At 37.5% G+C, this 23,928-nt stretch overlaps 1 protein-coding gene across 7 annotated transcripts in view; it reads left to right on the top strand.

The window, feature by feature from the left end:
• kcnq5a (potassium voltage-gated channel, KQT-like subfamily, member 5a) overlaps window positions 1-23,928 on the top strand; it is a 145,542-nt gene that overhangs the window by 109,468 nt on the left and 12,146 nt on the right. For 3 of the 7 annotated variants that reach the window (XM_051125675.1, XM_051125680.1, XM_051125679.1), the window contains 5 exons: window positions 654-764; window positions 3,381-3,476; window positions 7,653-7,747; window positions 10,966-10,992; window positions 16,687-16,907. In XM_051125675.1, coding sequence (XP_050981632.1) covers window positions 654-764; window positions 3,381-3,476; window positions 7,653-7,747; window positions 10,966-10,992; window positions 16,687-16,907 — 550 coding nt within the window. Of the gene's footprint in view, window positions 1-653; window positions 765-3,380; window positions 3,477-7,370; window positions 7,460-7,652; window positions 7,748-10,965; window positions 10,993-16,686; window positions 16,908-23,928 lie in introns of all 7 variants that reach the window. The other 4 variants (XM_051125681.1, XM_051125678.1, XM_051125677.1 and 1 more) reach the window with 3 other exon arrangements.

Genomic DNA, 23,928 nt, shown 5'->3' with positions numbered 1-23,928 from the left:
CAGGCAGGCTTCCGTGGAGGAAAACAGGAGAACGGGAGTCTGGCTTTGTGTGTGAGCTCCCACACTCCTAGTCTTTGCCTCAAAGCGCTGTGAAAGGCCGCAGTGCTCTTTGCATTTGACAAATCACTCACTTTTACTGGATGTGTTGAATTTGCTTTGGCCGGGCCTTTGTTTAAGTATCCCCTGCCTGCAAGAATCCAAAGCGCTCACTTATGAGTGTGGAAAGAGGTGCGAGATGTTAGACTGATTCTTTTTTTTGACAAGCCACCAAAGTATTTCTCTCGCTGAAAGATGGATCTAATACCGTGCATCTGTGTGGCCGTAACTTTAGAACGTAGATGGGTGTTTAACATGGCATAAATAGACAGAATTGAATGCATGTTTGAAGGCCTCTGAGTTTCCGATGCACCGTAGCCAGGATTCAGTCTATGTTTGGCCATCGCGTAGATACGATCAAAGTGTGTAGAGGTTACTATTCCTCCTCCATACACGAGTGAAGGTGATATGTGGAGTGTTAAAGTACACTGCGGTCCTGCAACCAGACACATAATTCAATGCTGTCTGTCTGTGGGAAGTCTTTAGCAATACGACCCTAGTCTTTTAAACACATAAAAAAAAGGTTGACCCTTCATATTCCTATGTATTCCCTTCAGATCACGCTCACCACCATTGGATACGGAGATAAGACTCCACAGACCTGGACCGGGCGGCTGTTGTCTGCAGGGTTTGCTTTGCTGGGCATCTCGTTCTTCGCCTTGCCTGCTGTGAGTACATCCAATCTGATCTGTACTGCATGACTCACATTCTGTCATTAGAATAGAATGGGATAAATATTGCTTTACATAACATTGGATTCATAAAAATAGAAGTTTAATTCTGTCTGCATTTACACAACCTCATCTTGTCTCAAACCTGATGATTGTTTCTTTTTTGTAACTGCTTTCTTCCATATAAAACTCCATCATTAAAGTAATCATGACTCGTGCACTAAATTCCAAGTCCAACATTCTTCAAAAATGTCTTCTTTTGTGTTCAACAGGAGAAAGAAACTCATACAGGTTTGGAACAACTTCAGTATGAGTAAATGATGACAGACAAACAAACAAATTAATTGTTTTGAGAGCTAAAGCCTTGTTCAGCCTAGTCCAAATCCAACTTTATGTGCATATCCGATTGGAATCCGATCTAGATTATTGACTGTCCACACTGTGTATCGCAACTGTTCAAATCTGATTTGTGTAGCACTCTTTTGTTTTACTGAATATCTGTATTGGTTTATATGGCACTGCTGTTGCATTGGTGTGCCTACTAGGGATGCAACAATACAGTTATTCCACGGTTCAATACGTACCTCGGTTTTCGGTTCGGGTTGGTTCGGTTTTGATAGCTTGCCACATCAGAGTGTATTTTTGCATCTAAATAACAACTAAATACTTCTGTAAGCATCTGTACACTGGAAAAAGCGTGGATTATTAAATGTCTGCTTAATATTCTTTTGAGAGGGGTATTATTTTTCCGACTTTCTTTGCAAAATAGGATGAGTTTCATTCATACTGGACGCCAGGGCGCCCTCGAGCAGAACATTCACATATGCGTCAAAGTAGCAGCACTGATTAAGTTCCGTTCCAGCTTCTCTAATGGATAAAGGCAACGCTATTGCTGCAACTGAATAAAAACAAGATATAACGTTATAAACAATAAACACTCATCTGCAATAATATATGGTTTATTTGTGTTCTTCAAGCCATCTTGGGTATTTTCATAATGATTTTCATAATGATATTTGTAAGCCATAATCGGCATAAAGTGTAGAATATATTGTCAGCCTCATTCTATGATAAGAATCCACACCAGATCACAAAAGGAAGTTATTTCAAACACTCGACTGATGCTGTGAAGGAAAAATAAGTTATAATGTTCTCTTTTGTTGGACAACAAGTTTAGAAAGGCTTATCATTGCATGTCATTAGAATGGAAGATGCTCTGCGTGTGTTGCTTTTTCAGATACAAGCGGGGAAGCGTTTCCTCATCTCAGCACATGAAATCATGGGCACACACAGCAAATTTCGAGAGAAATAAAACAAGGAAGTTATTTAAATGCAAAACCGAAAAAACACGATTCACAAGCGCGTTGAACCGTGGATGTCGTACCGAACGGTTCGATATTCGATATTATATTGAGTATTGTGATATCAATAATATTGAGATAATATATCAAAATTTATTTTTTGATTTGTAATAGGCATTGCTAAGAACTTCATTTGGACAACTTTGAAGGCGATTTTCTCAATATTTCGATTTTTTTTTCCACCCTAAGATTCCTGATTTTCAAATAGTTGTATCTCAGCCAAATATTGTCCTATTATATTGTCCTATTCTAACACATCAATGGAAAGCTTTTTTATTTAGCTTTGCAAAAAAAATTACCTATATGACTGGTTTTGTGGTCTAGGATCACAAATGTTCTTCAAAGTGTTTTTTTTTTTTGTTTTTTTTGGGAACTGTTCCTTGAAAGGTTCTTTGGAGAACCAAAAATAGTTCTTCTATGGCATCACTGCAAAAACATCATTTTGGACCATTTATTTTTAATAGTACGCTAAAAAATAACAATAACATCAGTTACAGTTTGCAATACAGATGTTGTCTTACGACATGACAACATGTTGCTGTCACTCTGGATTATATTTGTCTTATGATGCAGCGGCAGAAATGAAGGAAGCTGAAAAGCGCGGCTTTATTCCATGCTGCATCTCCATTTGTTTTGAAACTCATTTTCCACTAGCATGTTGCAACAACGCAAGCTTGTTTCTGCAAAGACGTTCGGCATGTTTTTTACCAAAATGTCTGACATGTTTACATTTTACGTGGTGTACAAACGTGAAAAAGCTATGCTAACTCGGGAACGGATTTCCAGAAATTCAATTTGATTTTTACTTTTTTTTTTTTTTTGCTGTTCACACATGCTAAAAATTATTAGATTCCAACCGGATATGCACAAAAAATTGTTGAATTTGAACCAACAGTCTGAACCAGGCTTAGGTTTAAGCATTAGGTTCACCCTTCCTATAATGATCTCACTTACAAGAGATGGGGAATTTGTGGTCTCTTAGGAGAAAACTTGAAATCATTAAAACCATTTTTGTTAGCTGAGGCAGACTGTTTGTACTGTGATGATTTTTATGATGTGTTTGAGAACGCACAGTATGTGTGGCTGTAAAGCCCCACAGCGGCCTGTCTGACTCATTCTCGTCAAGTGTTCTGTAACTCTCTGCTCACAAATGTGTCCTGCACACTCGCAGTCTCTCTTAGTCCAAATCAGCGGATTGAACCTTAGTAATAGGGTGTGTTTGTGTTCTTTCTGTGGGTGGATGTGGGTGTAGGGTATTCTTGGCTCTGGTTTTGCTCTGAAGGTCCAAGAGCAGCACAGACAGAAGCACTTTGAAAAGAGGAGAAACCCAGCAGCCAGCCTCATACAGGTAAACTCGCCCTATCTCAAACACTTCATCAGTTACACATTCGGAATGTAAGTAACTGAAAACATGCTGCTTTATTAGCATTTAAAACAGATTAAGTATAAAGCTTACAGTGATACTGCATCCATGCTTAATACTCAGATTCCTTCATGTTTCATCATTGCTGGTTTTTAAGACTAGTTTCATACCTGCCAATTTTATAAAGGTACATTTTGAAGACAATGGCACTCTGAGGTTTTACAGTTAAATAAACCTGAAAATAAGAAAGGAAGAAATAAGAAACTAAAATGTTACTTGAAATAAACTAAATATTAACTGAAATAAAATATGTGACTGGACCACAAAAACCAGTTGTAAGGGTAATTTTTTTTAAAATTGAGATTTATGCAGCATTTGAAAGCTGAATAAATAAGCTTTCCATTGATGTATGGTTTGTTAGGACAGGACAATATTTGGCCGATATACAACTATTTGAAAACCTGGAATCTGAGGGTGCAAAAAATCAAAATATTGAGAAATGAAGTTCTTAGCAATGCATATTACTAATCAAAAATTAAGTTTTGATATTTTTACAGTAAGAAATTTACAAAATATCTTTATGGAACTTTATTTAATATCCCATTGATTTTTGGCATAAAAGAAAAATCTATCATTTTGACCCATGCATGTATTGCTTGAAATATACCTGTGCTACTTTAGACTGGTTTTGTGGTCCAGGGTCACATATAAAAAATCTAAATTATTTTATTTTAGCTAGTTTCTTCAATATTTCTCATTTTCATTTAGTTTACCCTAATGCACTAAAATAATGTATACTAAAACTGAAATACAAATTAATAAACACTATATAGACATATTTAAATATAACAAAAATAATAAAAATGACAAAAACAACAAAATAAAAAGAAATCTAACTGAAGTTAACATGAAAGCAGAAAATATTTTAAAAACTTAATATAATTAATTATATTAATTATATTAATTATTACTTAATATAATTCACAATATTAACAAAAAGATATAATGATACTAAAAAAGCAGTGGTTTAAATTGAATAATAATAATAATAATTAATAATTAATTTTAATGATTTTGAGTTAAAACACGGTTAATTGTGTTTTTCCAGTTAAAACATCTAAGCATATTTGAATAATAATAATACACTCTAAAAAACAATTTGTTGAGTCAACTTAAAATAATTTGTAACCTGCCTATCTTAAAATGGTTCAGTCAACTCAAAAAAAAAAGTTTATTCAACTTAAAAAGGTTAAATTTATACTAAGTGACAGCTTAGATATTTTAGTTGAATCAAAGTTGTTACTTAGTACAACTTAACATTTCAAGTTGACTAAACTTTTTTTAGTTGACTGCACTTAGAATTTTAAGGCAGCAGGGTAACAAATTATTTTAAGCTGACTCAACAAATTGTGTTTTTTATTTTTTACAGTGTAATAATAATAATAATAATGATTGCATATCTTATACAGTTTTGCCTTTCAAGTAAATGTGTTACGGCGTATGTTTAGATATTATTTCGATCCAAAAATATTGATGAATAAGTATTGTTTTTGGAGTGAGCCATGGTCATTTGAAAACGAACAATACCATGGGCATTGATTACATGAGGACTATTATCTTCCGTCAGAGCCAAAGGAAACACTTGCAGATATTTATGATGTGTTTCCACGGAAGGAATTCTGAGCAAGGACCTCCCTGAGGACAATAGCTCTTCCTAATGGACAGTGCATCCTTCTCCTCTAGCAGGAGAAACAGATTTACTCCAGGAAAATGTGCGCACACGCACACAAACACACATCTTCAAAACATTGAGGTCCTGTAATATTATAGAAATGAGTTACTTCCTTTTGGCTGCTGTTGAAAACCCACAAGCAATTTCCCAACTATTTTAACCACCATGACCCCCTTTTCTTTCTCCAGGTTGTTTTCTGATATTGCAGACAGAGGAGGTCTCATATATTCACTGGTCCTTGTGTTTATATTGTCTGTCTTCCTGATCTGTCTTTAACCCTGTTTTTAATTTTCCTTCCTTTTTCCAAAGGCCTTTCAGCGGGCATCCAACCATCCAGCTTTAATTACTCCTGTCAGTAATTGTGTATTTTAACCATGCTGTGTTCTTTAAGATGTAATATTGCAGGAACTGCATCGGTTCATTATTTCTCATCATCTGTGCTCTCTCACCTCCCTTAAATCACTTCTGGTCTTTACATAACCCCGGAATATATATCTTAATTATGATCTGTGGAGTATGACTCTCAGCTATGTCTGGGTTCGGATTCTTTCCTGCATGTTACGATTGCCATTTTCTCTTTACTGACATTTTTGTACAGAATGATGGAAAATATGCCCTTCCTCCCTCACCGCTGCGTCACGCAATTTAAGAGCTCCATCTTCAGCCTTTCATCCTTCTGCTGTTTTTCTCCTCGCAACACATCTTCTGTTTCTTTCTTATTGTTTTTAGAGCAGTTTAACAAAATATATCCATTATCACATTATTATAAGTCAACGTGAAATGAAAATGACCCTGTTGACTTTCCTAATGCATGTACCTTACTGTGAATGATTCATAAATGCACATTATTCAGTTTTTTGTTTTGTTTGTATTTTTAAATCAAAATGATTCGTTCTTCCCTAGCAATCACTTTCCATTTCTGCTGGCGTCACTTAGGTCATTCAGTATATTGGATAATTTAAAAAAAAGCAGAATAGCCCACGTTTTACAATCCAGTCCATTCCCAATTAATAAAATGCTATTTTTTTCATTGATTGGTCTGTTATATTATATATTAAGAGTTTATTTGCAAAAACAGATAACTCAGTTTTTTTAATTTTCTAAATCATGTTTTTATTTTGTTATGTTTTATTGTGTTAGTTAGCTGTATTGTTTTAAGTTATTTTTTCTTAAAATAACCCAACTGCAGTTTGATTGAGATTAACTCGAATGCACAAATGAAAAAACGTGAATCTGTTTTTGTAAATTAACTCTTCATATTATTATATAAACATTGCAAATTCAAATCTGTGTGGTTAAACATTCATAATAAGTATAAATTGTATAATGGCATTTAGATTGAAATAATGGGTAGAAGTATTTTAGTAGTATTTTCAGTGCCAAATGGCCACAGGTGAACCCTTAAATTAAAACATATGAGGCCACAAACACTTTTTGCTTTTTTTTTTTCAAATGTTTGTGCTTTATAAACACCCATTTGTATAGAAATGCTTTTCACTGGATAAATGAATTCCTCTTTTCATTCACCACATCACTTTTAAGTCCTTTGGCTGTTTTGATGCTGTGTGTGCCACCTAAAAATCAAGACATTTATTCAACACTGATCTGCTCTCATATCTGAACATGGTAGAAAACATTCAGATTTAACCGAATTGTGTACAGTGGGATCCAAAAGTCTAAGACATCATCGAAAATCTGGAATTTAAAGTATACTGTAATTTTAAAACCTAAAGAACTAAATTAACTTACTAACATTGACATTAAACATTTAAAAAGAAGTAAATTAGTAAATTCATGATATCATGATCATGTGACTGTTTGGACAGTCAGATGGTTTTACTTTCAGGATGCTCTTTGGGTCATTCTCAGATCAGGCTGGAAAACATAATTACCAGGTTTTCCACAAACTTATGAAGGTCATGCAGCTGAAGTGCTGGCTTATTTCTTAGCAAAACCGAATGCTGAGAAATAACACATTTTTAATTCAACTTCTTACTCGTGTAGCTATGCAGAAAAATCATAACATTTGGTTTGAAGAAATGTCTTGAGCCCAATCACTGATTCACCGGCTTTTTCACTCACCATGCTATTGTCTTTCTCCACCCATGTCTCCGTGTCTGTGTGTGTGTGTCTGTGTCCTGCACCAGGCTGCGTGGCGTCTCTACTCCACAGACCTCTCCAGAACATACCTGAGTGCCACATGGCTGTTCTATAAAAGTGTTCTCCCTCCTCAAAGGCATGTATCAATGCAGTGAACTGATGGAAGAGCACTTACATGAACCGGTTGTTACTAATCTTTTTTTTTTCTTTTGTTGTTCTCCTTTTTTTCCAATCCCTGCTTTTTTCCTGGCCTTGTGTATTTCTCTTTTTATTTTCGACTCTCCTCATTTCCCTCCCTGTTTTCCTGGTTTTGTATATTCTGCACGTAGTGTGTGTGGCGTAGCTATGCGGCTGATGAGAACTCGGTTTCCATTGCTACCTGGAAGCCTCATTTGAAGGCGTTGCATACCTGCAGCCCTACAAAGTAGGTACAACTCTGGCAGCTGGTGTCGTATTTGGTGTCAGTGCTTCTGTAGCTCTCATTTTCCCACTTCCCTCAGCAAATAAACTCTGTTTTCTCTCAATCTGTCTCTCTTCCTAAGCATAATCATCTCCTCTGTGCCCTAACGTAGTCTTGTTAGATACCCATGCTTATTTGAATCCTCATTAGGTCACTGGGAAAACGCATATGTTCAGATGCCAAAAGTACAGAAAAATTAGTATGGATACTTAAAATTGTACTGTTAAATGTCAAAGTATCTTGTCTGGAACATACATAGCAAGACCTAAAACGCAATGGAATTGAATAAAAATAAAAATGATAAAATTATCTTACTTTTCATCTCACAATTCTGATTTCATTTCTTAGAATTCCGCAATTATATCACACAATTCTGACTTTTTTTTTTTCTCAGGACTGCAAGTTTTATCAGAATTGTGTTAAAAACTTGCAATTCTGAGAAAAGTCTTAATTGCAAGTTTTTAACACACAATTGTGATTTTATTTCTTACAAATATAAGTTTATGTCTGCAAATAACATTTTACAATTACATTTTGACTTTTTTTTTTTTTTTTGCCTAGAACTGCAAGTTTATATCTCAAAATTCAATCTTTTCTTTTCAGAATTCTGAGCTTATATTTTTTATATTTTTTCCTTACAGTTTGTGACTTTACAGCTCACATTTCAGACTATTTTTAAAATATCACTTATACTGTATCTCTTTTAAAGGCTAACTCAAAACTGTGAGATTTACACTGATAATTGTGATTAACATCCAAATTCTGGTTTAATTTTTTCACAAATATGTTTATATCTGCATTTTTAAGTTAACATTTTACACTTAAAACTTTTTTCCCCAGAATTGCAAGTTTATATCTCAAAATTCAGTCTTTTCAGAATTGTGATCTTATATTTTACAATTCTGACTTTTTCCTTATAGTTTATGTGAGTTTATCGTTCACATTTCAGATAAAAAAAATGTCTCTTAGAGTTTATATCTCTTTTAAAGGCTACCTCAAAATTGCGAGATTTACTCTGAAAATTGTGATTAAGGTCAGAATTGTTGTTTTTTTCTCACAAATATAAGTTTATATCTGCAATTTCAAGTTAACATTTTACACTTCAGACTTTTTTCCCCCAGAATTGCAAGTTTATATCTTAAAATTCAGTCTTTTCTTTTCAGAATTGTGAGCTTATATTTCACAGTTAAGAATTTTTTCCTTATAGTTTATGTGAGTTTACAGCTCAAATTTTCGACTTTTTTAAAAAATATCTCTTGAGTTTATGTCTCTTTTAAAGGCTGCCTCAAAATTTTGTGAGATTTACACTGATAATTGTCATTAAGGTCAGAATTCTGGTTTTATTTCTCACAAATATAAGTTATATCAGCAATTTTAAAGTTAACATTTTACACTTTCAGACTGCAAGTTTATATCTCAAAATTCAATATTTTCTTTTCAGAATTATGAGCTTATATTTCACAGTTCTGTCTTTTTTCCTCATAGTTTATGTGAGTTTACAACTCCCATTTCAGACCTTTTTTAATGTATCTCTTAAGAGTTTATATCTCTTTTTAAGGGGTACCTCAAAATTGTGATAATTGTGAATTTCAAGTTTATATCTCAAAATTGACCTTATATTTCACAAATCTGATTATATTTCACAGCTCATAGTTTGAGTTTACAGCTCATATTTCAGGCTTTTTTTAATATGTCAGAGTTTGTCTTGTACGCTGATAATTGTGATAAAGTCAGAATTGTTTATTATAAACTTGCAATTCTGAGAAAAAAGATCTAAACTGCAAGTTAACTTAGAGATGTAAACTCAGTTTTATTCCATGGCGGAAATGGTTTTCAGAGATTGCTGAAACGAACAAAATGAGTATATTTAAAAAATATAATAAATAAAAAATAAAAACCCAACTATTCGGAATAGTTAAATGTTCATTTATTTATTAAAAAAAAAACAATTAAAATAAAAAAAAACATTACATTACTTGAAACTGTTACATTTTTAAATTCAGAATCAGATGATTTTATAATTCTTTGATGCTGAATCATTATTAATATAAACTAATGTGTTCACACTCAAATCAAGTTTGTTTATTTCCAAGAATAGGTAGAATTAGAAGATATAGTTTTAGGTCAAAAACTGTGTTGGTGACTGATGAAACATCTTTTCATGAGGACCAATGATAATAAACTGTAGTGGAGGCTATATATTTTTTGAAATGCATTTTATTAACTGTAAAGTCTGTGTGAGTGTAGTTTGATTGGCTTTGTAGCTCTGTAAGTTGCACAAAAATAGATGAAATATTTGGGTCATTATGATCTGCAAAATATTTACTTTGTACTTTGGAAGGCTTAATGAAATGTACAAGTAAATGTGTAATTTTACACTTTTAAAATGTTCTTCAAAATGTTTCTAAGAACTGTTCACTGCAAGGTTCTTTGAGGAACCAAAAATGGTGCTTCTGTGACCTCTCCGAATAAACACCCCTTTGGAGCTTTTATTTTTAAGTATGACGTACAGTCACTGAAATACCTCACAAGCTTGTGTATGGCGAGATTCCGGTTTTGACAGTGAACACGAGTCTTCGGTGTAACTGAAGCTTCAAAGTTTCAGTTTGGATGAGAGCCACAGACTCACACCTGCTTCCTCGTTTATATGCTGTGGCTAACTAAAATTTCCCTTACGTTGCCCAGAACAGATAAATCAAACTTAACAGAAGCCAGGACAGTTTGTGGACAGACACCTGAAGACAGACACATGACAAATGGGTGTACCGCTATATTCAGGCAATTCACCAATTCTAGAGTAATTACACACAGAGCAGCCCTCGATAACACAGCTGTCCCTCTTCTCTAAGCGCTCGTCTTAGTCAGCTTGACTGTGCATTGCTCATAGCTTGCATGCCTGCTTGTTTGCTGCCTGTTTATACTGTCTTAAAAAAACTCTCCATTTCTTCCTACTCTCGTGTGTGTGTGAAGTTTATTTGTTTAATTTTCTTTTTTTAACATTTAAACTATATTTTGTGTGACACAGAGTGAAATATATTAGTGTGTCATTGCTAAAATGAAACACTTAGTATATTTCAGAGGCAGCTGTGTCTCTTCTGTAGTCTCCTTATTAGTTTCTGTCGTTCATGTGAAGTGTTAATATCCTGCCTCTTTTCTCTCTATGTTTTAACTAACACCTGAAGGAAAGACCAAGGGGAAACCATAAGCAGGTTTGTTGTTCTCGTATCTACATCATCCTAGTGTCCGGAATGTTTTACTTATTTAGTATCGATTGTGTTTTAGCTTCCATGGCAGTAATAAAACTAGGGAGACGAATTAAGTACATTCAGTCGTGGCATGTTACATGTCTTGCTTTATCATTCATTCCCACTGATTTTTATTTATTTGAAGTAGTAGCTGTGGTATGTACAGTCATCTGCTCATTTTCACAGAGTAAACCAAGACAGGATGAACCTAAAATGTATAAATATATGTGGCCACACTTTATTTTAAGGTCCTGTTCTAGCTATTAATAAACTTTTGCCTCAGTAAACTCCTAATTTGCTGCTCATTTATAGTTAGTAAAGTGATTTTTAAGTTTAGGTATTGGGTAGGACTAGGGATGTAGAATATGGTCAATGCTTTATAAGTACTAATAAACAGGCAATATGTTATTAATAGGCATGCTAAAAAGCAACTATTTAAAGGAGAAGTCCACTTCCAGAACAAAAATTTACAGATAATTTACTCACCCCCTTGTCATCCAAGATGTTTATGTCTTTCTTTCTTCAGCCGTAAAGAAATTATGTTTTTTGAGGGAAACATTTCAGGATTTTGTCTTGCTCTCCCTGAACTCTGTGTATTCTGGCTCAAGACAGTTAGGGTATGTCGAAAAACTCTGTTCGCATTTTCTCCCTCAACTTCAAAAATCATTTCAAAATCATTCTACATCGCTGCTGAAGTACCGACCCAGTCTTTGCAAAGTGAACATGCAAAGAAGATCAAACACCCTTAACAAAAAAAGGTAAAACAGCGATATAGGGCGATTTTGAAGTTGAGGGAGAACATGAGATGGGAGTTTTTCGACATACCCTAACTGTCATGAACCAGAAAATAAAGTTCAGACAGAGCAATACAAGACGAGCATTTGACATTAAAAATTATATAAATTGTATTGTTTTTATGAAAATAACCAATCGTTTTGCTAGATAAGACCCTTTTTCCTTGGCTGGGATCGTGTACAAGCATATTTGGAATCGTTTGAAGGTGCATTTAAACTGCATTTTGGAAGTTCAAACTCGGGGCACCATATCAGTCCACTATGTGAAAAAAAAAATCCTGAAATGTTTTCTTTAAAAAACATAATTTCTTTACTACTGAAGAAAGAAAGACATGGAACATCTTGGATGACAAGGTGAGTACATTATCTGTAAATTTTTGTTCTGGAAGTGAACTACTCCTTTAATAGTAAGAATTGGTCCCTATACTAAAGTGTTACCATACATTATAATCAGTAAGATTATTAAAGATATATATATAAAAATTAAATTTAAATAAAAATTACAGTAAAGACATTTAATATTTACATTTTTTAAATTTCAGGTAAAGGCTGTTCTTTTTCAACTTTACATTCATCAAAGAATCTTGAAAACGTGTATGAGTTTCACCAAAAAAAAAAAAAAGTTAATTAAGCCCCAATATGTATTATATACTATATATTATTAATCAGCATATTAGAATGGTTTCTGAAGGATAACAGAAACCAATGGAGCAACAACAGCTGAAAATGTAGCTTTTCCATTACACGAACAAAATGTGTTTTAAAAAAAAATATTGTAATAATATTTCACAGTTTACTATTTTTACTGTATTTTTATCAAATAAATGCAGCCAACATAAGAACCTTTTTCTTTTAAAAACATTAAAAAATCTTTTGAATAGTAGTGTGATTTAATCCAGATGTTATTATTGTATATTATATTATTAATGTAATATATAATTATATTAGTGATTTGACCAACATATATATATATATATATATACCTGAGTTAATATTATATAAATATGCTAGTTATTCTAGAGAGAAAGCACAGAGTGATTCCTGAGACATGAAAGTAGCACGGTAACACTTTACTTAAAGCTTTTATGTATAATGCATTATAAAGTAGTTTTAATGCATTAATTATGCCTTGTAATGCACTTTATAATGCATAGTACAGTCTCATGAATAATTATAACCACAGTTAATACATTATAACCCTATCCATTTATTGCATTTTTTAAAATTTTGTTAGAATTATTTAAGACACAATATAATGTACTGCAATGGACATTATGAATCATTATAATGCATTATAGCCTTTAATAGCCCTTTATAATGCATTATGCATAAAGGCTTTAAGAGTTACCGGTAGCAGTATTTTGTTTTGGACAATAGACAAATATGCAGTTTAGCGGTTTAGTTTCACCACTGCATTGGCCATAATTGTCCAATCAGAATCAAATATTTCAGAGAGCCACAGAATAGTATTTTAGCTGTGGAGCAGCTTCACTTTGCTAACTTGCTAAGAACAAGTGTTCATCTCTACCAAAGTGTGTGTGTGTGTCTGTATGTGTGTGCAGAGCTCCTTCTGTAATATTATGGATGGGTACTTTGGCCTACTTTTCTCTGTCTGCCTACATGGACAGAAACGTGATGCACTTTTTTCATTCAGAGATTGTTTATGTCGACCGTTAAATATTACTACAGCCAGGAGAAAGCAAAGATCACAGCATAAATGCATAAAGGTGTTTTTAGATTTTTATCCTTCATCTTTTCCCCCCCGATAACGAACCCCCACCCTCTTCTAAACACCTTACATCAATAGGTCCAGTAAGAAATAGTGACTGCAGACTTAGCTGTTGACATTTAGGACTCTGCATGTTTGTACACAGTACCAGACTATGTTTAGACATGGTGTAGTCAGATGTTTGCTGTCAGGCTGGTTACGTTTTATGTATTAACCTCTATGTGATTTCAGCAGGGGTGGAGCTTATTGCTAAGTCCTTGTAAATAATGGCTGCACCCAAAGCTTTTTTTAGTTGAATCCCCACGCTTTCAATTAGTGCTGGAATTGGATGTTTGCATGGTTCGTATTAAATACGTAAAGAGCAAAGCACCAGCACTCAGATTTAAATGAAGTAATTTACAGTTGGAAAAGCCCCTCAGTGTGTGGCAAATGTGCCATTAAATATGATGGAAAATTAACCTTCAAATTGCAAAGGCATTACAGCAAACAGCTAGCTGTGAATACTTTTTGCGTCGCTTGTGAAACCTTATAAATGGACGAACATTAAGCTTTTAGTCTTTAAGAAAACATTAGGTATAATCCACAATCCACATAATCCATTTTATACTGGTTAGAGAGTGAAAGGAACTAAATATTTACAGAAAGATAATTTATAATTAAACAGCAAATCCAAGAAAGTTCATTTAAGTTTGTTGGTCATTAAACAAGTTTTGTGCATTGTTTACTTCTAATATACTTCTAGTGTGAATGTGCTTGTGAGCGTGTAGTGCTAATTAACTATATTACCATGTTTGGTTGCAAAAACACGGCAATTTATTTTGCATATTGCTCCATTTTTACCCCCAAGTCGTGTCTCTGTTTCTATGTTATTCCATCCATATAATTCTTCCACTTAAGCAGGTGTTTTCTGCTCACAGTCTAACTAACTCATCTGTCATCTGTCTTCCTCATTTCCTTAGTAAGGGTCATAGTAATAGACAGAGGCTCTTCAGGAGGTATACCACACGGAAATATAGGTACCCAGCATCCCCCACTGCTCCAGCAATATGACCAATGTGAATGCTGACTAACCTTATGCATGGATGATGGTGGCCACCTCAGATAACATTACAGATCCTATAGAGGGTCTAAAATGAGGGTCCTATTGCTTGTTGCCTGAAGGATTTAACTGCCACTGACTGATCTATCCAATACCCCTATCTGACATACAGCAAATACTCTACAATATTATTACCAACATGATACAGTGTCTAATTTGTGCTAATGATAAAATAATGCAAAGCTTCTAAACTCCAAAACACCAGTTTTCCAACATCCCATACTGTAATACCTGTAGGAATAATCCAATCAAGTGGTTTTAAAGGTTCAGCTATGAAGGATATCTATCACTGTACTGTATATATCTCTGTTTGCATTAACACATTTGTCTTAACCTGCATGTTGCATGTGCATGAACTTTGGCTGTATATACAGTTAAAGTCTAAAGTTTACATACACCTTGAAGAATCTGCAAAATGTTCATTTTACCAAAATATAAGGGATCATACAACATACATGTTATATTTTTATTTAGTACTGACTTGAATAAGATATTTCACATAAACGATGTTTACATATAGTCCACAAGAGAAAATAATAGTTGACCCTGTTCAAAAGTTTACATACACTTGATTCTTAATATTATATTGTTACCTGTATGATCCATAGCTGTTTTTTTTTTTAGTGATGGTTGTTCATGAGTCCCTTGTTTGTCCTGAACACATAAATTGCCTGCTGTTTTTCAGAAAAATCCTTCAGGTCCCACAAATTCTTTGGTTTTTCAGCATATTTGACTGTATGATTTTGAGATCCATCTTTTCACACTGATGACAACTGAGGGATTCATATGCAACTATTACAGAAGGTTCAAACACTCTCTGATGCTTCAGAAGGAAACACGATGCATTAAGAGCCAGGGGTGTAAACTTTTGAAACCGAATGAAGATGTGTACATTTTTCTTATTTTGCCTAAATATCGTATTTTTTTCATTTAGTACTGCCCTTCAGAAGCTACAGAAGATATGTACGTGTTTCCCAGAAGACAAAATAAGAAATTTACCCTGATCTTCAAATTGGATCTCAAAATGATACAGTCATTGTTGGAAAGGGTTCAGATACACAAGAATGCTGAAAAACCAATTTGTGGGACCTAAAGGATTTTTCTGAAGAACAGTGGGCAGTTTAACTGTTCAGGACAAACAAGGGACTCATAAACATCTGTCACTAAAAAAAAAAAAAATCAAAACAAAGCAAAAAACACAGCTGTGGATCATCCAGGTGACAACACAGAATTAAGAATCACATGTATGTAAACTTTTGAACAGGATCATTTTTATAAATTCAACTATTATTTTCTCTTGTGGACTATATGTAAACGTCTTTTATTTGAAATATCTTATTCAGGTCAGTAGTAAATAAAAAATAACATGCATTTTGTATGAGTCTTCTCATTTTGGAAAACAAAAAAATAACATTTTGCAGATTCTGCAAGGTGTATGTGACGTCAACTGTATAAGTCACCTTTATAGCATTATATGTCCACTGTCCTTTTACACTACATTTACATGAGCTCAAAGCACACTCAACTACCAAGCATGAGCTCAAAGCACAGTGAACTATGTATACATCTAGCATGAATTAAGAACCCCAGCTTATGGAATTTTTGTCTCTGAAGGAATATGTATAGAGCTGCTCAGAAACTGTTTATTGCATATATTCCAGGCATAGAAAGGTACTATACAAGGAAATGTTGTATGGCTGCTCCACATAGAAGGTAGCAACAGAAGTAGGGTGGTTAGAGAGTCATGCTTCAAAATGTTGCTTGCTGATTGGTGGAAACCTTGGAATGAGGTTTGTGTTGCATGATGGTCTTTTGGTGCAATTTTTGAGAACAGTATAGAACAGATTTGGGGCTTCCAAGTAGGATGTGGTAACAACAAAAGAAAATTGTTTACTGGAGGAATTTAGTAGAGCCTGAAGAAAGGAAACTTGCAGGTCCAAAATAAGCTATCACAACAGATATTATTAAACCAAACTTTAGTTAAGTACATCTTCATCCTATCTTTGTCCTTTCCCTCTTTCCATCTTCTCCTGCAGCCAAAAGTTAAGTTTTCGGGAGCGTGTGCGCATGGCCAGTCCTCGCGGTCAGAGCGTGAAGAGCAGGCAGATGTCGGTGAATGACCGCCGCTCTCCTGCCACAGAGGTGGGAGTGGAGGGCAGCAGCCCTGCCAAGGTCCAGAAGAGCTGGAGCTTCAATGACCGAACACGTTTCCGGCCATCACTCAGACTTAAGAGCCAATCGCGTACAACGGCTGAAGGTGAAATGCTTTTTTTATTTGGTCGCTGTAGTTTCCACTTCTACTGTAATAACAGAAACAGAAGGAAGAAAGCTCTCATTAACTGATAATCATTTTAAAAATAATTATAAGTCATGTTTGCTGTGTTATCTACCTTGTCTTGACAAAATTTGACCCTTTATAAACAAGAATGAGTCTTTCCCCATACTGTATTGTTTTTCTGCACTTGTCCCTAAAGGCAAGATTTACAAAAGCTATTGGGCTGCAGTGGAAGAACATGGTCTCTCATGGGACCCTGTGTTTGCACTAGTTAACCTTGGCTCATGCTCCCATCACCAGAATGCCCCTCGGGGAAGAAGAGCGCAAAGTGGAGATAGAGACATTGTTTATAAGAGGATTTTCAGTATTGACAGAATCCTGTACATTAGTCACAAAGGATGGACAGAGCCCATGGTCCCATGGGAAAATAAAACACAGGAGAATAGTTTAGTAAATCTTTAGCAATGCTTTCAAAACCGACACTCAAAATGTTACAGTAAAGGTTTATGCATTGAGACATGGGCATTGCACTCAAAAATAAAAAAGGTAGAAAAATGTGAGCTTGCAGGGGCAGGTTTAAATGGATTAAAAGATTGGAGAAGACTGGATAAGTTTGTTGTTTTCACTGAAAGATTGAATTTCAAAGTATACAGAAATGTATCTTTCATGGCAAGATCAATAACATATATCTAGATGTATAGAAAATAAATATAGGTTGAATTTTTGTTTCATATCATCTTAAAACTTGAAACATTGAAAAATGCATTGATATGCTTTTTGTGAATGCTTAATTTAGTTAATTTGAGTCAATGTAATAAACTGATGTACTGAAATTAATCTGACTTCCCAATGCTAGTTTAGGAGAGTGCATTTAAGTATTCAGCAAAGCTGAGTATGCAAACAATGTGGTGCAATGTTTTAAAAATTAGCTTGTTCCTGGAAAAGCTGCAGTTGTCATGCTACTTAAGAATGATTCACTACCAGTAACTCTCCAACACTGCACCTACATCTTTTGTTGTTGTTGTGCCATAAGATTCATTGTAACATTCCCAATCAAGTACATTTTCACAGAAGTGCCCAATTACTGCTAACAAGCAGATTTTGCATGGTAGCTTCTCAGTTGCATCAGCGATCTAGCTCCAGCCCTATATAAGACCCATCAACTCGAAATGAATCTCATACCTGCTGTGCTACCACTCTCTGGCTTCTTACACTTATATAACACACACTACAGATCCACCACGGGTTACTGTATATAGCCCATAAGGCACTGCTGAGGAAGAGAAAATGCTTTACATTTTGATAGCAATCTCTCATCCTCTGCCATTTATCTGTGTCATGCTGTTACTGCTGATGGGGTCAGACATCACACACAGTTTAAATGGAAGAATTTATTCTATTCCACAAGCATCATGTACAGATATTTTGTCTGGTATCTGTTTCTCCTTGCTTTTAATTCAAAGTCAGGTCCTTTGTTTTTGTTTGTTTTTGTTGACATTTATATCCATCTATCTGTTAATTCATCCATCCTTCAAACTGCTTGTCCTTTGTCAGATTCTCAGGCTAACTGACGTGTGTGTGTATATGAAAAGTATCTGAACATATTGGAATTGGTTCAAATTTTCTGATAATTTACTCACCCCCATGTCATCCAAGATGTTCATATCATTCTTTCTTCAGTCAAAAAGAAATTAAGAATTTTGAGGAAAACATTCCAGGATTTTTCTCTATAGTTTGGACTCCAGTGGGGATCAGCAGGGTTCAAATTGCAGTTTCAGTGCAGCTTCAAATGGCTCTGCATGATCCTAGCTGAGGAGTAAGGGTCTTATCTAGCAAAACAGTTTGCCATTTTCTGAAAAAAAAAAAATATACTTTTTAACCACAAATGCTCGTCTTGCTCTAGCTCTCTGTCCACAACTTCACCTGTTACATAATCACGTTGGAAAGGTCACGTGTGAAGTAGGCGGAGGTATCGACCTAGTGTTTACAAAGCAAACATGCAAAGAAACTCAGACGCCTTTTACAAAAAAAGGTAAAACACTGTCAGACGATTTTGAATTTGAAGGGAGAAAATGAGTGTTAATTTTGCTGATGAATAATTTTCGCCATAATTTTCATCAACTATATTTTTTCACAGACGAAAACGTGACGATAATGAAACAAAACTCATTTTGAATGACAAAACCTATGACGAAAATCTATTGACATTTTCGTCAACGAATAAAAACTGTACGAAAATGTTAGGGAGGGACAATTTGGGAAGAGATTCTTTCAGAACGAATCTGCTGCGTGGTTGGGTTAAATTTGAATTGTATCATAGCTTATTGATCTATCCGGCAGGATATAAACTAGCATACATTTGCTGCACATCTGATAAAACGTACAAAAATGTCAATAACTTGGAGTAAGAGAAGAACAGACATATGGGTAAATTTGATGGCGTGAAACAGAACTCAATTTGGTCCAGTTTTCTGAACGCACACACGCAGCGCCTCTCATCACCCAGCACACAAGTACTCTTTTGCGTCTCATGAATGGAGAAATACACACAAAATGATGTTGAATTGTCCGTTTTGACGAGTATTCATGTAAACACATTCGGTTACGTCTTAAGTGAACGTAAACAGTTGGGAGAATATCGAACTTGTTCAGTCCATGTCATTCATGCGTTTGGTTTTAACGGGACAGCAGCCTAATTTAGTTTCTGTTGTAGGTGGCATTGATGTTAATCAAGTAACAAAAGACAGAAAATCACTCACTGCTCTTGACTGAATCACTTTAGTAGCTAATAAAGATTAATCTAAATTTATTTATATAAATTCATATGTCTGCTTGAAAGAATGAATAATGTGGTAAACAAGTTGTTATAAAGAATGCATAATTAGTCTATATAACCATTGGCATTTCATTGCAAAGAAGACTATGTTCTTGTTTCTTTATGAGAAGTGGTTTCATTTAATTTTAATATAAAGGCATGTTGCGTGTCACAGCAGTTAAATCTGTTTCTATCATGATAAAATCTTAATATCAAACCTATACAATGAGTTTGGTCATTTTAGAGAAATGCGTAATAAATGCATTACACTGTAAAAAACAAATTGTTGAGTCAACCTAAAATAATTTGTTACCCGGCTGCCTTAAAATTTTAAGTTCAGTCAACTCAAAAAAAGTTTATTCAACTTGAAATGTTAAGTTATTCTAAGTGACAACTTAGATATTTGAGTTGATTCAGCTTAAAATTTTAAGGCAGCTGGGTTACTTACCCAGCTTTTAAGTTTAACAAACACAAATATCTAAGTTGTTACTTAGTACAACTTAACATTTCAGGTTGACTAAACTTATTTGAGTTGAACTTAAAAATTTAGGGCAGCAGGGTAACAAATTATTTTAAGCTCACTCAACAAATTGTGTTTTTTGTTTTTTACAGTGTACACCTTAAACCCAACAATTTAGATTATTAAAATACGACTAAAACTAAATGGCATTTTAATCAAACGTCTATGACTACACCTTACAGTACCTTTTTGAGCCGGAGTATACGGACAAAGAACTAACGACATGTGCCTTTTCCAACATCATTATAACATCATTAACATCATCACGTAATGCGTGATGTTGTAGATGTGCATCACAGAGCTAGTGCAAGATGAACATAAAAGTATATCAATTTTTATTTTATTTTAGAAAATGACATTGTTTTGCTAGATTAGACCCTTATTCCTCGGCTGGGATCATGCAGAGCCCTTTGATGCTGCATTAAAACGGCAATTTGAACCTTCAACCCACTGATCCCCACTGAAGTCCACTATTGTCACGAATCTGGTCGGTGTCCCGCTGTCCGCTCACCACCAGATGTCACTCTCGCCCTTTCACACACAGACTGTTGCACCACACCCCGGACTACATTTCCCATCAGCCATTACACTTGACCCACGACCAATCAGCGGCGCTATAAAAGCCCCTGTATTTCGCCGTGCTAACCACGGATTGTTGTATTGTTGTTTGCTAGCGTTTTCCTGTTTCCAAGTTCCTAGTTCCCGTGGTTTTTGACTTCTCGCCTGCATTATCGTTTACGTCTGTCTAGCCGCCTGCCTTGTGGATTATCGCTCTCGTTTCCTGGACTATTCTTTCCTACTGCCTGTGTTATTCCTGTTTGCTCCCGTCTCGACCTTGCCTGTACGACCATGTCTTTGTCTCGCCCAATAAAAAGCTTGCATATGGATCCGCTCGCCTCTCGTCTCGTTCATCCTGTGACAGAACAATCCGTCAACAAGGATCCAGCAGCTCAGGACCCTGCGATACAGATCATGCTCCTCAAGCAAGGTGAGCGATCGGTTGAGGAGTACGTTATGGACTTTCATACATTAACACACCAGACTTCTATGAGTGATCTGTGTTTAATGATCTTTTTCCGTGGAGGGCTCTCTGAACCGTTCGTCTCCTTAATGCCAACACATCAGCCCCATTGGACTATAAGCCAATATCTAAACATTGCACTACATATTAGCGGTTCTTCACTTACTGTGGATGTTGCGGAGAAGCAACGCGATATCGCGCCAGCGCCGGCGCCCGTTCACAAGATGGCGGCCGCGCCGGAGCGCGTTCATACCCTGGCGGCGACAACGGAGCCCGTGCGCAAAATGGCGGCGACTGCGATGCCCGTTCGCAAGATGGCGGCGGCGCCAGTGCGCGCTCACCAGATGGCGGCGATAACGGAGCTCCGTCATTTCACAGCTGCCTTTCCTGAGTCAAGTCAAGTTGCAGCTGTGTTTCCCGAGTCAAGTCAAGTTTCCAAGTCGAGTCAAGTTGCAGCTGTGTTTCCTGAGTCAAGTCAAGTCTCCAAGTTAAGTCAAGCTGCAGCTGTTTTCCCCGAGTCAAGTCAAGTTGTTATGTCAAGTCAAGCTACTACTGTGGTTCCTGTGTCAAGTCAAGTTACAGCCATCATTCCCGAGCCAAGCACTGTCAAGATGGCCGCCACGCCAGAGCCACTGCACAAGATGGCCGCCACGCCAGAGCCACAGCACAAGATGGCTGCCACGTCAGAGCCACTGCACAAGATGGCTGCCACATCAGAGCCACTGCACAAGATGGCTGCCACGCCAGAACTACTGCACAAGATGGCTGCCACGCCAGAGCCACTGCACAAGATGGCTGCCAAGCCAGTGCCAGCTAACGCCATGTCAGCCAAGCCACAGCCTGCTCAGGCCATCTCAGTCAAGCCACAGCCTGTTCACGTTGTGTTTTCTGCTCCTGAGTCTGCACCCATCAGGGCCGGCCTTCCTGAAGCGGTTCCCGAGTCAAGCAAAGTCACAGCCGTGGTTCCTGAGTCAAGTCACGTCCCGCCTGACATCCCAAGATCGCGGCCTATCATGATGGCACATGTGCTGGATTCACCCCTGATGGCTGTACGGGCAGCTAAAATGGCGCTCCTTCACGTCGCGGCTGCTACCCCAGGGTCAAGTCAAGCTTCCAAGTCCGGTCAAACAACAGAGTCAAGTCAAACCAAAGCTCTTGTTCTCCACGAGTCAAGCCAAGTCACAGCTGTTCCTCATGAGTTAAGTCACGTCACAGCTGTCGTCCCTGAGCCAAGTCACGTTACAGCTGTTATTCCTGAAGCAAGCCAGGCCTCTGCAGATCCTCGTGAGTCAAGCCTAGTTGTCAGGTCCTGTCATAATGCAGCTTCCGTCTCCAGTCAAGCTTCAGCGTCCAGTCAAGCTTCAGCGTCCAGTCAAGCTTCAGCGTCCAGTCAAGCTTCCAAGTCCCGTCAAGCTTCCAAGTCCCGTCAAGCTTCAGCGTCCAGTCAAGCTTCAGCGTCCAGTCAAGCTTCAGCGTCCAGTCAAGCTTCCAAGTCCAGTCAAGCTTCCAAGTCCAGTCAAGCTTCCAAGTCCAGTCAAGCTTCCAAGTCGAGCAATGTCAAGGCGGCTGTTCCAGAGTCAGGCCACGCCCCGCCTGACGGCCCAGAGTCAAGCCACGCCCCGCCTGACGGCCCAGAGTCAAGCCACGCCCCGCCTGACGGCTCAGAGTCAAGCCACGCTCCGCCTGACGGCCCAGACTCAAGCCACGCCCCGCCTGACGGCCCAGACTCAAGCCACGCCCCGCCTGACGGCCCAGACTCAAGCCACGTCTCGTCTGGCCACCCAGAGCCTTACCATGACCCGTCTGACGGCCCAGAGTCAGGTCATGCCCAGTCCCCAAGTCAAGTCACACCAGACCCCAAGTCAAGTCACATCTCGTCTGACATCCCAAGACCACAGCCTATCGGGATAGCCAGCGCCCTGGACCCACCACAACCTCCCGCTGCTGCTCTACCCTTAATGGCTATTGCCATCTGGTGTGTGTGGGCTGCACATTGTGCTTCTGGGGTCACGTCTGCTCCCAAGCCTGCTCCAGAACTCCTGTCCAAGCACAAGCCTACTCCAGAGCCCCCGCCAGTTGGAGAGGCCGCGCCAATGCCTCCTGAGGTGTCAGCTTCGGCTGTGGATCCTCCCGTGGAGGCGGCGTCCCCCTACAGACTCTCTGCCTCTCCCCATATTCTCTCTACCTCCTCTGTCTCTGCTGTTTCCAGGTCCCAGGCCATAACGCGGTTTCCTGCTCCGCCCCAGCTCCCGTCTGGTCACAAGCCTGCTCCAGAGCTCCCGCCTAGTCACAAGCCAGCCCCAGAGTTTTCGCCTGGTCACAAGCCTGTTCCAGAGTGCCACTTGGTCGGAGAAGCTGCGCCAATACCTCCAGAGGTGTCAGCCATGGCTGTGGATCCTCCCTTGGAGGTGGCGTCCCCCTACAAGCTCTCTGCTTCTCTCCCTTCTCTGTTTGTCTCCTCTGTCTCTGCTTTCCCCAGGTCCCAGATCGTAAGCGGGGTCCTGTTCCGCCCCGGAGGGCCGCTGCGCCTCCTGTTCCGCCCCGGAGGGCCGCTCCGCCTCCTGTTCCGCCCCGGAGGGCCGCTCCGCCTCCTGTTCCGCCCCGGAGGGCCGCTCCGCCTCCTGTTCCGCCCCGGAGGGCGGCTTCG

Source organism: Labeo rohita, chromosome 13 (assembly GCF_022985175.1).
Source record: "Labeo rohita strain BAU-BD-2019 chromosome 13, IGBB_LRoh.1.0, whole genome shotgun sequence".
NCBI classification, from domain to species: Eukaryota; Metazoa; Chordata; class Actinopteri; order Cypriniformes; family Cyprinidae; genus Labeo; species Labeo rohita.
The sequence above is the reverse complement of the archived record's forward strand: the minus strand, read 5'-3'. Positions and strand labels throughout refer to the sequence as shown.